Raw genomic sequence first — 14892 nt, 5'->3', positions numbered from 1 at the left:
CCATTTTCTCTGTGGCCTTGTGGTATGACACTCGACTTCGGTTCGGAAGTTCTAGGGTTCGAGTCCCGCTCTGAGAGGCTCATAGTTGAGTCATTGGAAATAGCGCTTTACTCATATTCTCCCATTTAATGTAATGTAATGTAATGTAATAATTATGTGGCTATGTGGTCTTGTGGTATAACACTCGCTTTCGGATCGCAAGGTCCTGGGTTCGAGCTTTGCTTGGCGCATAGGCGAGTCCTTGGAAAAGGCTTTTTACTCACATGTGTACCCTGCCGTTAACAGCGTTGTCTCTGTCGGAAAAAAAATGGTCATATCGCATAACAGACGTCATGTCTTGTCCTACATATCAAGTGTTGCTTTTGGCCCTTGTAAAGCGCTTTGAGCACTTTTAGTGGATCTGTTCCCTATTTGAACCAATTCCCCTTTGTCTTGCTTATTCTTGGGTACTTTAATTGTAATTCTAAAACTTTTTACTATCCGATTTCTTTCCTTTTTACTGGCACTGATATGACCTTACTGTGTTGCAAGCGCAGTAAAACCATTAAAAACAAACGAAAACATATGTATTTATTCATTTGTTTGTTTCTTCTTCCACTTATGCCAACTTTCAGCTTGCATTCAAATCGACGTTGACCCCGGACCGAGCCTCGGTAAATATTGATGACATCAAAGTCACAAGGGCTGTGCCGAAAAGAAAACCAACAACAGAAGGACCATCCACCATCCCTACCACTCCAGATCGGGGACCTCGACCCCCACGTAAAATGTTAACATCAACAACAACAACTGTGCCACAATCTCCGACACTCTCAACAACAATCGCAACTGCAGATATTACACCAAATACGAAATCACAAATCAACCCTTCAGAAACGCTACAACTACACGCTTCCGCTGACGTCACATTTCATCAACAAACAACAGAAACGGTTACTCTGTTACAACCGTCGTGCACGTCATTAAATGACGTCATTCGACAATCAAAAACATTTTTGTACACATCATGTACCGATACCGTCACCCAAGCAATGACCGATACGGTAGTGCTTACCACAACAGATATCGCTACTGTCACATCTACAGTGACAATTACAGCAACTTGCAGTGAAGAAATAACCCCATCGTCTGTTTACCCAACACTACCACCAAAACGGCCCTATTCCCCACCAACACCAGCCACCAAAAAACAATCGCACAATGTCCGTACCCCACGACCTCGACCTCGACCGCGTCCACGACCCAAACCCAAGACAAAACCACCAGTAACACCAACAACGCCTGCTCTTACAATGTTCACAAAAACAACAAAACACTTCGCATCAAATGCACATCAAAAGTCAACTGTAACTATGAATAAATTAACTAGACCAACGACAAAGAGAACCTACCCTCCAATCAGACCGCGAACTAGAAAACCCAACACTAGACCAACAGGAAGAAAACATCCATATAAACCAGCAACCAGGTTTCACCGACCAAGACCGACGCCATCAACACCGAATAAAGGACACCCAGTCAAACCACGGCCACGACCACAACCAAGACCACACGACCCAACGGTTAAGACATCATATTCGCCACCAAATCACGACAAACATAATCCTGGTAAGTAAATCAATCAGTTACAAAACTTAATTTGACCTGACCATGAAAAGACCCGAGTTGAAGGGATTAGAGCCATAGATGGAACGAAATTGACGTCATCAGCTCTTAGTTATTTTTTTTAGACAGCCATTTTAAGATTAGTACTCACTAAATTATATCAATGAGACTATATTACATTATAAGCGTTTAAGGTTATACATGGTTTTCGTATGTTATTCCGGCTTGTGGATGTTGTGAGCATTTTACCAAAACGCACATTATATAGTCCCCAAGTCCAGTTTTGGCCTCAAATCGAGACAGCATCGAAATGCTGTCGACCCTTCGTTGTTACCTGTAGCCACACATGCCCACTATTACGAAAAATTCGTAAAATTAAGAAATTTGCCTCCAATTTCAGACTTCATGAGCATCTTTAAGTCATTCAAACCTATTGAAATCAAAAGTTGATGCCAGACTACATAGATTTAAGGATTTTAAATGTTACTTCATCATCGTGAGGGTAAATTGTTGTTTTTTACAATTTCTACCTCCTTAGAACTTCGAAGTTTCAAAATTTTAAATCGGCAGATCTGCCAATAGCTCAACATTTACAACTTCTGTGTCTCTTACAGTCACAGATGAAATATCAACTGATTCATCAATTTGACTTCCTAAATCACTAGCAGACCTGCCAAGTTGAAAATTTTAAAATCCGTATTTATTTCAGGAGAGAGAAATAATCGTCGCCGTAGATAAATTTTTTAATCAACAATTTACCCCCCCCCCCCCCCACAATGAATAAATAACACTTCAAAATCCTTCAAATTATGTAATTTGGCATCAGTTTTCATTTGCAATAAGTTTTAATGAATTAGAGATGCTCATTAAGTTCTAAAATTTGAGCCTACATTTCGTAAATCTACGAATTTATTTAAAATTGGCAGGTCTGGTGTAGAGTTTCCTGGACTAAAGACTCCATCATTTCGTCATTCTTACGATTTTGCTTTATAAACCCATTTCTCTTCATCTACAAAGGTTGCTAGAAGCTGTGGACTGTAAACGGTAATGAACAAGTATAACAGCTTTGATGAAGAACAAAATAAAATACCAAACACGTAACGTTCTGGACTCGAACCCCTTCTTCAGCCACCAACAAAAACAACAACATCAATACATCAACCCTGCCAATTATTCCTCTGCCATCTGTCTATATTTTAAGTGGTGTTTTTATTGTATTTGTCATTGGCTGAGGAAGGGTTTTCTCAAAACGTAACGTGTTTGGTATTTTGTTCTTCGAAGTGCTTATTCGCAGTAGTACGGCGTAATCACTATTCGCAGTAGTAGAAGCGCTCTCCCGTCTCTGAAAATTAGTTTTTGTACTGCTGCAAATACCAAACCGAAATGAATGAATATCTACTCCTACTACTGCGAATAACAAATACGAACGCTTTCTACGATTCGCAGTACTCTGCGAATAGAGGTGGCCTTTGTTCTTTTTGTTTGGTTTTGTTTTGTTTTGGCGCCAGCTTCTTATGTATTTTCTTCTTCATAATTTTGTTTCCTCTCCCCAAGGAAACAAACCCCGGTTCACAACAGCTGCCATCAATGAATCAACCTTCCCACCAATGACAATCTGCCACGTCATCAACTCAACTCCTCAACAACCAATCAAAACCGGAGAAAAGGAGACGCCTCACAAATGGTGGACGTTCACAGACGAGCAGGAGAAACTCGTCATCGCTTCTTTCGGATCTCTGGGCTGGTTGCTGTTTTTACTTTGCCTGTTGATCTTGTGTTGTGACAGGAGGGACAGAAAGAGGAGAGTTGGGTCAGCCGACAGTCGCCAGACAAAGGAAGACCATCGGAGGAAAGTCAGAATGATCAACGTCAATTCTTTTTAGATTGTCAAAGATTGTAAACTATTTCTTATATATATCTATATATCTAACGTCTTTCAAAGGGGACATAATGCTAAAAGATTCATGAAAATGACGCAATTATGAAAGTTAAAGAAAACTGGTTGAGTTAAGATATTTTTTTTAAAATGAACCATCGTCCCCCCTTCCAATCATTTCTACGTCTTACCTTTAATCTTGTGCATTTTTGACCAGAGATATAGAAAATTTTCCACTCTCTTCTTCTTTTTTTTTTTTTTTTTTTTGTTCTTCAAAAGCCACTGGAGCCGGAATTTATCCCTTGCTATTTATTGCTTGCTACTCTTTGGGTAGGACGACACTTGTCTATCGTAAAGTACGTCCATATCATGTATTCCTGAGTGGGGTTCCTTGCCTCCCATTGTGGACAGAGTGGCACTCACTGTGTCCTCTATAATTTGTTTTCTGTCTTTGTCTTGGAATGAGATTATTTGGTTTTGCCCTGGTCGTAGTGCTTGGCTGGGAGGGAGACAGTCAAATGCATAACTATTATTTTGGGAGTTTATATTTTTTACCTTTTCTTGGGTGCTTTAATTGTAATTCTAGAACTTTTTACTATCCTATTTTCTTCCTTTTTACTGGCGCTGATATGACCATAATGCGCGTAAAAAACCCCACTTAAACAAACAGTATGCTCTTGGAATCTCTGAGTGGGGACTTTGACTGTCCCTGTGTCTTCTATCCCCTTATATCTATTTTCCGAGTTGCTTTCTGTCTTGGCTAGGGCTATTGGTCAGTACTGACCCCAGGCGCTAGCATCTGGGGGTCAGTACTGACGAACAGGCGCCAGCGCCTGGGGGTCAGTACTGACCAATAGGTCCTGGTGTCTATTGGTGCCACCGCCCACAGACAACCTCTCTTCGGTCTGTGCCACCGCCCGCCATTGATCAGCACTGACGTCAGTGCAGACAAAGACCTCTTCGCACTTATTCGTCATTTCCTAAAGTATTCCATTAAAAAAATAAAACAATTAAAAACCCAGGCCAACTTATCCAATGACACTAAGTAATACTTGTTCACTTAGATAAGTTTGATTTCTAACGCGTTAGGTGCCGTTGTTTCAAGCGACCATAAGATTCTTTATTTTATGTTGTCCATTCTATTTCTTTGGGTTTTTGTTTTTTTTTTTTGTTTTTGTTTTGTTTTTGTTTTTTCGTATATTTTCGTTATTGCTTAAATTAAAGACATATTGAGGAAAATATGTTCTATAATATTTCTTGTTACGATTCTTTTATAATACTTTGTCCATTCGATTGATGAGTTGTTGTCTTTTTAAAAAAAAAATTTTTTTGTTGAAACAACGACAACAACAACAAAAAAAGAACAAACAAAAAACAAAACAAAAAAGAACAAAAAAAAAATAAAAAAAAAGAAAGAAAGAAAACCCCGAATAGAATGACAAAGAAGCGGTAAACGAATACACCGATGATAATGATAAAATATTATAAAATGATAACAATTGACGTTTACATATAAATGCACGTCGATAACACATTGAATGGTAACGATGGTGTTAAAAAAAATATTAATAAATAATAATAATAGTAATAATAATAATAATAATAATAATAATAATAATAATAATATAATAATAATAATAATAATAATAATAATAATAATAATAATAATAATAATAATAATAATGATAATAATAATAATAATAATAATGATGATGATGATGATGATGATGATGATGATGATGATGATGATTGATGATAATAATAATAATAATGATGATGATGATAATGATGATGATGATGATGATGATGATGATGATGATGATGATGATGATGATGATGATGATGATGATGATGATGATAATAATAATAGATTTATTTAAGGTTTTAGATATGGAACTGTGTATTCAGTCCACCGGAAATAAAACTATTTAAAAAGGACCAAATATCGTCTATACTTACCTTAACCGATACTGACGACATTTATACTGAGCTTATTATAGGTATCATCAGAAGTGGACAGGCATAATTTAAGTCAATTCAATGGCTGAATTACTCTCATTTACTCTCGGAAAATCTTGATTGAGCGTTGTTCGAAACCGGGCGCCTGAAATAGATCTCAATTCTCGAAACCGATTTCTTTAAAACTTCCGTTGTGTTGTTGATTTAGCGGTGATCAGTGTTGTTATATAGTAGTATGTTGCGTGTATGTTTATGTGTGTGTGTGGGTTTGTGTGTATGTGTTGTGTGTCGTGTATACATGTGTGTGTGTGTTGGCATTTTTCAGCAAATGTGGCATTCATGGTGATATTATTCACTTGATCACATGAAGGTATTTCAATCGCCATTTTGATTCTTTTTTTTACTATGAGGATTAGCTCGAGATCGGAGGATTTTTTTTCTATTAGGGTTAGTCATAAATCTTAGTAAAGGTGCTAGGATGTTTGTTTTTCCATAAGTAAAGTAAAGGGGAGACATTCAGAAAGCTCCTACATCCCCAGTATTCTTTAAATTTGTATTTTCACCGTTGATATTTTGTCAGGCATTTATTTATTCAATTTGTCATTATATAGAAATATTTTTAAAATTCTAGAACAAACCTTGATAGATTTGTGAAAGTTTAAAATTTCCTAATTTGACCATTGTTTTGATTTTCGGCCGGCATTTTGATTTGTTAAGTATTGAAAGGTAGTGCAAAGCAGTCCGAGAGTTGTTTTTTCTATTAGGGTTAGCTCGAGAGGTTAGTCATAAGTCTTATTAAAGGTGCTAGGGTGTTTGTTTTTCCATAAGTTAAGTAAAGGGGAGACATTCCGAAAGCTCCTACATCCCCAGTATTCTTTAAATTTGTATTTTCACCGTTGATCTTTTGTCAGGCGTTTATTTATTCAATTTGTCATTTTTTTCTATTAGGGTTAGCTCGAGATCGGAGTATATTTTGTTTTCTATTAGGGTTAGTCATAAGTCTTAGTAAAGGTGCTAGGGTGTTTGTTTTTCCATAAGTAAAGTTAAGGGGAGACATGCCGAAAGCTCCTACATCCCCAGTATAATGTATTCACTTAATATAAATGTTGCTGCTCGAAGCTCGAAGAAATAAATAATCATGTGAAATTGAATATAAGCTTCAATTTAATTACAAAAACAGATCAAATGAACGTTTCGGGTTTCCCCTTTATCAACAAAACAGAATCAATGAAACACCAAAGATGAATGAGAAAATGTGGTAGTGGCGTAGTTAAGATGAATAAACAAAACATTGGTTGGCAGGAAATTAGTATGCTCCTTTGTAAGGAAGCACGAATTAAAACAGAATGCTAGATATTTCTAAAAAGGTGCGCAATTAATTAAGTGAAAAGAGGGGATGCAGTTTAGAAAGTGAAATATAAAAACATGTAGAATGTTGTTGGAAGATAAATACAATGGAATTGAAAATCCTTTCTTAAATATAGTCTAGCCTTGTAGAGAACATTGTGCCATTTGAAATTTGAAAATTAGAAATGTATTTTTTTTACAGATAGATAAACAGATAATTTGATTTCCTTTTATAATTTGAAGTCAGTGGATGTGCATAAAAACGGTGCCAAACGCCACCAAACATGATCACCAGAGTATTGTACTGAAAGGTAAGTTCTCGATCCCAGGATCGTCCATCAACTCTGCTACTTCAGGTTTATTTTCGCAATTGATTTTATTACCACAACCAGTTTTCATACACGGACAACTATATGTTGCTGTGTCACGGCTTACACTTCATGTTAGGCCACACATAAAAATCAACAGAGGATGTACCAAGTTACACAGACAACGTTGTTTACCAATCTGCCCTCATTAAATAATGGTGGGTATAATATCGAATGGAAATAGTTTATTCCCCGCGAAATTGCGGGCTTTTTACTAGTAATAATAATAATAATAATAATAATAATAATAATAATAATAATAAGGGAGCGTTCACATATTACGTCATCAAAAATTTGCCCTTTTTAGACCCCCCCCCCCCTCCCCCAAGTCATCACTTGTCATCATTGACCTGACCCCCCCCCCCCCTCCCCCAACAGATGATGACGTCATCTAATTTAATAAAAACTAAAAGATAACTTTAATTTCACAATATTTATTATTCATTTTTCAAACCATAAACATTGATTATCAACGTTTGATAAAACACATTCAGACATTTTATTAATTTCAGAAACTGTTGATCATTTATGTTTTACGATACAATGGGGACATGCAAAGATAAAATCTAACAAACATTATTTAAATTAGGCTACTTGGTGCAGGTGCTATTAAAAAAATTTCAGAAAGTGTAATTTAAAATAGTATAGGAGGCAAATTATTTTATAGCATATTAGTCTTTTAGTGGAATGAATTTCTGTTTCAATTTCCAAACATAAAATTAATTGATTCAAAAATGTTTCTGCCTTGGACCTCTGGCAATGTACTATAAATAGTATCATCAATTTCATCTTCATCGTCATCACTTTCTCCCATTTGCTGTTCTTCTTGTATGCCGCATTTTCGTGAATGGTCTTTCATTGCTGTGATCGAGGAGTGATACAATGAACATTTAGGGCAAGTTTGCCTTTTGAGAAGTGATACCCCTCTCCCATCTTGTTTCTTGAGAGATGGGCAATACTCATCATAGCAATTTATCTTTAGCTGTTTTGAAAGGAACAAACTTTGAAATAGGCTTAATTTGCCTATGTTTTGATGACATCATCTTGGGTCTGACCCCCCCCCCCCCCCCCTCCCATGTCAACACATGTCAACGTTTGGTAGACCCCCCTCCCCCCTAGCTGATGACGTAATATGTGAACGCTCCCTAATAATAATAATAATAATAATAATAATAATAATAATAATAATAATAATAATAATAATAATAATAATAATAATAATAATAATAATAATAATAATCGCGAAGTCCAAGGTTTGAGAGTTTTTATAGAGGAGAAGAGAAAACCAAGGAGTAAGAGAATATTATAGAATCACTGAATCAAGGGAAGCAATCCATGAATTATCAATATTCGATTTTAGGACAATTTTCATGCAGTGATTACAGCGTCCTCAACCGGCATATTTTAAATCGTGGGCCAGGGAATACACAAGCAATAAAATGTTTTCCATTTGACCAGACAGTACGGGACAGGAAATGCGGATTTAATTTTCCCATAATTTTGTACAGGCGCCAACGCCCCATGCCCATTTTCCAATTGTTTCCTGTCGTTGTCTTAGTATAAGATTACTTAGTTTTGTCCTGGCCATGGCCGGAGTCCTTGGCTAGGAGTAGGAGGGAACGGTCGAATGTATAGTTATTGTTTTTGGAGATTTTTTTCCCTTGTAAATCACCTCTATGTTATGTGTGTGTGTGTGTATATATATATATATATATATTTTTTTTTTTTTTCCTCTTAATGGGATCTTGTGCTGGTGTTTGGGTGAGACGTTTAGGTGATCACAAACTCTTGGAATCTACGGAACATTGGTTCCCTATTTAACATCCCCTTTGTCTTACATTTTCCTCAAGTCCTTCTAACTGTACTTCTAGAACGTTTTTACTATCCAATTGACTTCCCTTTTACTGGCGCTGATATGACCTGAATGTGTTGCAAGCGCCATAAACCCTTAAAAACAAAACATTTTCTTGTGCTTTCAATTGTAAATCTATAACTTTGTTACTATCTCAAAATTCTTTCTTTTTACAGGCCCCAATGTGTTGCAAGCGCCGTAAAACCATTGAGAACAAGAACACTCACTTGTGTCTTCTTCTACCATCTGGTTTTAAACTTGCTCTATCTTTGTCTTGGACCCATGCTGTTATGCGTCTTCTACCACAGGGAAACAGTCGAATGTATAGTTATTGTTTTGGGAGATGCTATTTTTTCCTTGGAAATCATCTCTCTGTATGTAGTTATTTTTTTAAATTATTTTTTAACATATGATTTGAAAACATTTGAGTGCATTCCTCTTAGTGCTGGTGTCTAGGCGAGACTTTTAGGTGATCTCAAACTAAGTACACTGACAGTGTGCTCTTGGAATCTATTTGAACCATTCCCCTATGTCTTACTTTTTCTTGAGTGCTTTAATTGTAATTCTAGAACTTTTTACTAACCTATTCAGACTATTCATGTGTTGCAAGTACCGTAAAACCCTTAAAAACAAAAACATATGTCTTGGAATGAAATTACTTGGTTTAGTCCTAGGCCTAGCTGGAACTGGGAGGGAATTGTCAAATTTATAGTTCTAGTTTTGGAATACCAAAATGAGTCAATAAAATGTATAGTAACATAAAGGGAGTAAAAATGACTCATTAAAGATACAAAACGAAGTAAACGACATTTCGGCATATGACCGTCTTCCGAAAGGGGCGAAACGTCGTTTACTTGGTTTTGTATCTTTTATCATCGATATTATATATTTTTTTTCATTCTAAATCAACTCTCTATTATGTCCTGTAATCTTTGATTTTTATAAATATAATGATTTGTAAGCCTTGCTCCCAGGTCACTTCCAGTGTAGTCCATCTCCCTATATCCGTTTTCCTGATTGCATTCTTTGATTTGGAATGGGATCACTGGCTTTTCTTTTGGCCCTGGCAGGAGTCCTTAGCTGGGAGGGAAACGGTCAAATGTGGGGGGTTTACAGCGCTTGCAAGGGAGGGAAAGAGGCGGGGTGGGGGGGGGGGGGGGGGGGGGAAACAAGAAATAAAACCAGAACGTTTGAAAAAAGAAGAAACATTTATTCACAACTCTATAATATTTACAAGAGCAGTCAAAACCAATCATTCAAACTGACATCATATATTTATATCATTATTATTACTAGTGATAAAAATTAACGACAAAGGAGAGCAGAAGCGACTCACCCTTTTAGAGCTATCAGATTCCTAGCATTAAGACGGGACAGAAAGAAAATAGCAACTACCCAGTTCCTCTTAGCATTAAAAACAGGACAGTAAACCTCGTAGTGTTAAGAAAAAATAATTAAAAATTGGACAGTAGCACGTACCCAGTTCTTCCTATTGTTAAAAAGAAAAGTATACACACAACTTTACATTTGCAACCTCCCAACATCAAAAAACGGGCCCGACAGTTCCTCCCAGTGTAAAAAAAAAAAACAACAAACATTTGCTACTTGCCCAGTTCCTCCAAATAAAAAACGGGTCAGTAGCAACTACCCAATTCCTCCCAGTGTAAAAAAAAAAAAAACTTCTACAGTACCCAGTTCCTCCTGGTGTAAGAAAAACAAACATTTGCAACTGGGTCCTCCAAACATAAAAAACGGGACATTAGCAACTGCCCAGTTCCTCCTAGCGTAAATTTTATTTTATTCTAAAACAAATTCACCCCGCTCTGTTTCCCCCTAGCGTTAAAAATGGGACAGTAGTAACTGCCCAGTTCCCTAGCATTAAAAAAAAATTGAACAGTTGCAAATACCCAGTTCCTCCTAGGGTAAAAAAAAAAAAAAGCAAACAGCCTAACAGTAGCAACTGCCTAGTTCCTCTTAGCATTAAAAACGGGACAGAAGCGACTGCCCAATTCCCCCTTAGACTTTAGTGTTTAATAACACGGAACGTTTGTTTTTTATGTTTTTAAGGGTTTTACGGCGCTTGCAACACATTTAGGTTATATCAGCGCCAGTAAAAAGGAAGAAAATGGGATAGTAAAAAGTTCTAGAATTACAATTAAAGCACCCAAGAAAAAGTAAGACAAAGGGGAACTGGGAACAAATAGGGATCAGATGTAGATTCCAAGAGCATACATCCAATGTACTTAGTTTGAAATCACCTACAAGTCTCATCCAGACACAAGCACAAAATCCAACAAAGAGGAACACACTCAAATGCTTACATTATACATTCAAAATAAAAATAATAATACATAACAGAGAGATGATTTACAAAGAAAAAAATATCATCTCCCAAAACAATAACTATGCATTTGACTGTTTCCCTCCCAGCCAGGACTCCGACCGGGGCCAGGACAAAACCAAGTAATCTCATTCCAAGACAACGGCAGAAAGCATGTTGGAAAACAGATATAAGGGTATAGAAGACACAGTATGTACCTCCCTGCCCGCTATGGGAGGTCAGGATCCCCACCCAGAATAACACGGAAAAGTCGCAACTTTTGGAGAAGGTAGGGATCCAGGGTAATAGTAATCAGAATAATTAATAGTAATCAGAAAAAAAATAATATAGAAGTGCTTGCTGAAGATGTAAAAAAAAGCGTACAAGAATCCGATGCTCATGTTCACTCAGTTTCAGAGTGTCACATTGCTGGAATTCAGCGAGTAATATTTTTTGCCCAAAGAGAAGTCTAATTAACAATCCAGTCCCTGGGTCAAAAGTCTCTATAGTGAATGCGGATAGCTCATATGGTAGAGTCACGCTCTCACCGGCCAGACAGAGTTGTCATACCAGTAAGGTCGCGGGTTCAAACCCCCATCGACGCAGAGAAAATTTTAAAAATTCTTTATTGTCTTCTGGTACTTTCCTACTCACTTCATCTCTTATAGTGAACGTTGATCTTGGAAATGATAATAAATTTTTCCTTTTTAGTTTGCTAAAATCTTCTTAAACAAGGAAATTAACTATAAAATGACTGAAATTATCTCGAATGAGGAACTTTACTGCATTGCAAAATATACAGAACAGTTCTCCCCTTTATTTAAAAAAAGGCAAACTGCAAAATACGATAACGATTTAGAGATTTGAAAAAGTGTGTATATGCGAGAGAGAGAGAGAGAGAGAGAGAGAGAGAGAGAGAAAGAAAAAAAAGGACTGGCCAATTTCTATTCTTACTCCATTCTTTCATTTCAACTCTTTCATACCTCTTACAACACGTTTGTTGTTGTTTGTATCGTCATGTATAATATAATAATAACAATAGTAGAATAATATATATATTTGTTTGAAAAAGGGGTCAGGTAAAATGAATCAATCAATTGATTCATTCATTAATAATAGTAATTATTATTATTATGATGTCAACAACCTACAATGGAAGATTCAGGACATTATTAGCATGTTTACCGTAACAAAAACAATGTATTATTATAGCAGTAACAATAACAAGTAATTCAACAGAAAAACAATCATGATCAGTCCTAATAATCACAACGTAACAATAATAATAATTAATAATAATAATAATAATGATAATAATATAATAATAATAATAATAATAATAATAATAATAATAATAATTAATAATAAATAATAATAATAATAATAATATAATAAATAATAATAATAATAATAAATAATAATAAATAATAATAATAATAATAATAATAATTAATATGATGATATAATAATAATAATAATAATAATAATAATATATAATATAATAATAATAATAAATAATATAAAATAATAATAATGATAATAATAATAATAATAATAATAATAATATATAATAATAATAATAATATAATAATAATAATTAATAAATTTAATAATAATAATAATAATAATAATAATAATAATAAATGCTTCACATATCAGTCCTAGGACATATCAATATTTATTATTATGTACATCATCGTCCAAACAACATCATCGTTCAGTCATGAATTCTCCTCACAACGTGCACAACAAGCACATTTACACTGAACACTTTTATTAAGTAAAATCATGTAATGATGAAATTTATACCAATTTGCTTCTCTTCTTCAAATTCATAAGTAGTCTTTATGTACAGGGACAACAAACGTATCCAAAATCTCGCTCATTCATCATAAGTTCAAGAGTGAAAAAAGGGGTTTTCCAGCGCTTTTACTGTAAAGTCATATAAGCACAAGTATAAAGGAGGATTGTAAAGACAAGTTGTAGATCTGAAGTTATAAGCACCAAAAAAAAATAAAAAATTAATAAATAAAAAAAAAAAAAGAGGGGACTGGTTCAAATTTATGTCAAATCAGCGCCAGTAAAAAGGATGAAAATGGGATAGTAATAATCTAGATGAACAATTAAGACAAAGGGGAATGGTACAAAGAGGGAACAGATGTAGATTCCAAGAGCACTATCGGTGTTCTTTGAGATCACCTAAAAGTCTCACCCAGACACCAGCACAAGATCCTATTACGAGGAATAAACTCAAATGTTTACAAATCATATGTTAAACATGAAAAAAAAATTGCAGTACAGAGAGAGAGATGATTTACAAGGAAAAAAAATATGTCCAAAACTATAACTATACATCCGGCTGTTTCCCTCCCAGCCAAGGACAGAACAAAACCAAGTGATCTCATTCCAAGACAAAGACAGAAAGAAAGCAAATGGGATAGAAGACACAGCAATAGCTCCCTACCCACTATCAGAGGTCGGGAACCCATCCAGCAAATGATATATGTTATCATTGACTAACAACACTTGTATAATGCCTTACTGAACAAATAATTAATATATGTCTATAAATGCCTAATTTTGACAAAACAGGAGGGGTGGGGTAGAAATCTATATTATGAAGTTCATAAACGTCTTGTATAATATCAGTAAAATGTACAAATGGCATTAGTCATGATTTGCAAAGGATAATAATAAAACACACTCCAGCACGGTTCCTCCAACTCTTTGGGATATGTAAAACAGTTGAAGGATTCATAGTGGCCAACTTTTCAAAGAGCTAAACGTTAAAACGGGACACCCTAAACATGTGCTACCATCTTGACCCAAAACTATTATTATTATTGTAAAATGTAATCTTGACTGAAATTGACACATTTTTCTGTTCCTTGTTTTATGTTGTTTGTTTGTTTTTAAGGGTTTTACGGTGCTTGCATACGCATTTAGGTCATATCGGCGCAAGTAAAAAGGAAGAAAATTGGATAGTGAAAAGATTCTAGGACTTGAGGAAAAAGTAAGACAAAGGGGGTATGGTTCAATAGGGAACAGATATAGATTCAAAGAGCACACTATCAGTGTACTTTGTTTGAATCAACTAAAAGTCTTAACAACGCCACTACCACATTATCTTATTCGTCTTTAGTGTTTAATTTATCCTGTTTTGGAAACCCAAAACGTCTATTTTATCCGTTTTCGTAAATTAAATTGAAGCTTACATTCAATTTCACATTGTTATTGATTTCTTTGAGCTTCGAGCAGCACCATTTACATATAAAAATTGTGTTGGAGGAGGAGACAGTACTGGAGTGTAACAGTACAACAACAACAACAACAAAAAAAAAAATGAACTGAAAGAATGATCCAAATTCTAACATTCTGAACACAAGAGATTCATCTTAAAATACCAATGAGTCATGCAAGTGTAACAACAACAAGAGAGCAGTTTAAATTATCTCACAGATCTATAAAAAAAAACCATCAATGAATGCTTTCTACATCAGCAACCAAGAAAACCAAAAAATAATAAAATATAGGAGCAATAATATTTCCAAGAGACTTGAATATA

The 14892-nt window shown here is 35.2% G+C and overlaps 1 protein-coding gene across 1 annotated transcript in view; it reads left to right on the top strand.

Moving 5' to 3' along the window:
* The window catches only part of LOC144960253 (uncharacterized), an 11390-nt gene extending 6658 nt beyond the window's left edge, over positions 1–4732 (top strand). The window contains exons 5-6 of the mRNA XM_078893284.1: positions 615–1608; positions 3160–4732. Coding sequence (XP_078749410.1) covers positions 615–1608; positions 3160–3488 — 1323 coding nt within the window. The 3' untranslated portion in view covers positions 3489–4732. The remainder of the gene's footprint in view (positions 1–614; positions 1609–3159) is intronic.
* The last annotated feature ends 10160 nt before the right edge of the window (positions 4733–14892 follow it).

The sequence above is a fragment of the Berghia stephanieae genome, chromosome 15 (genome assembly GCF_034508935.2).
Source record: "Berghia stephanieae isolate SIO BIC M18660-M18661 chromosome 15, UCSD_Bste_1.3, whole genome shotgun sequence".
In the NCBI taxonomy this organism is placed as follows: Eukaryota; Metazoa; Mollusca; class Gastropoda; order Nudibranchia; family Aeolidiidae; genus Berghia; species Berghia stephanieae.
This window is presented reverse-complemented; position numbering and strand designations above follow the sequence as displayed.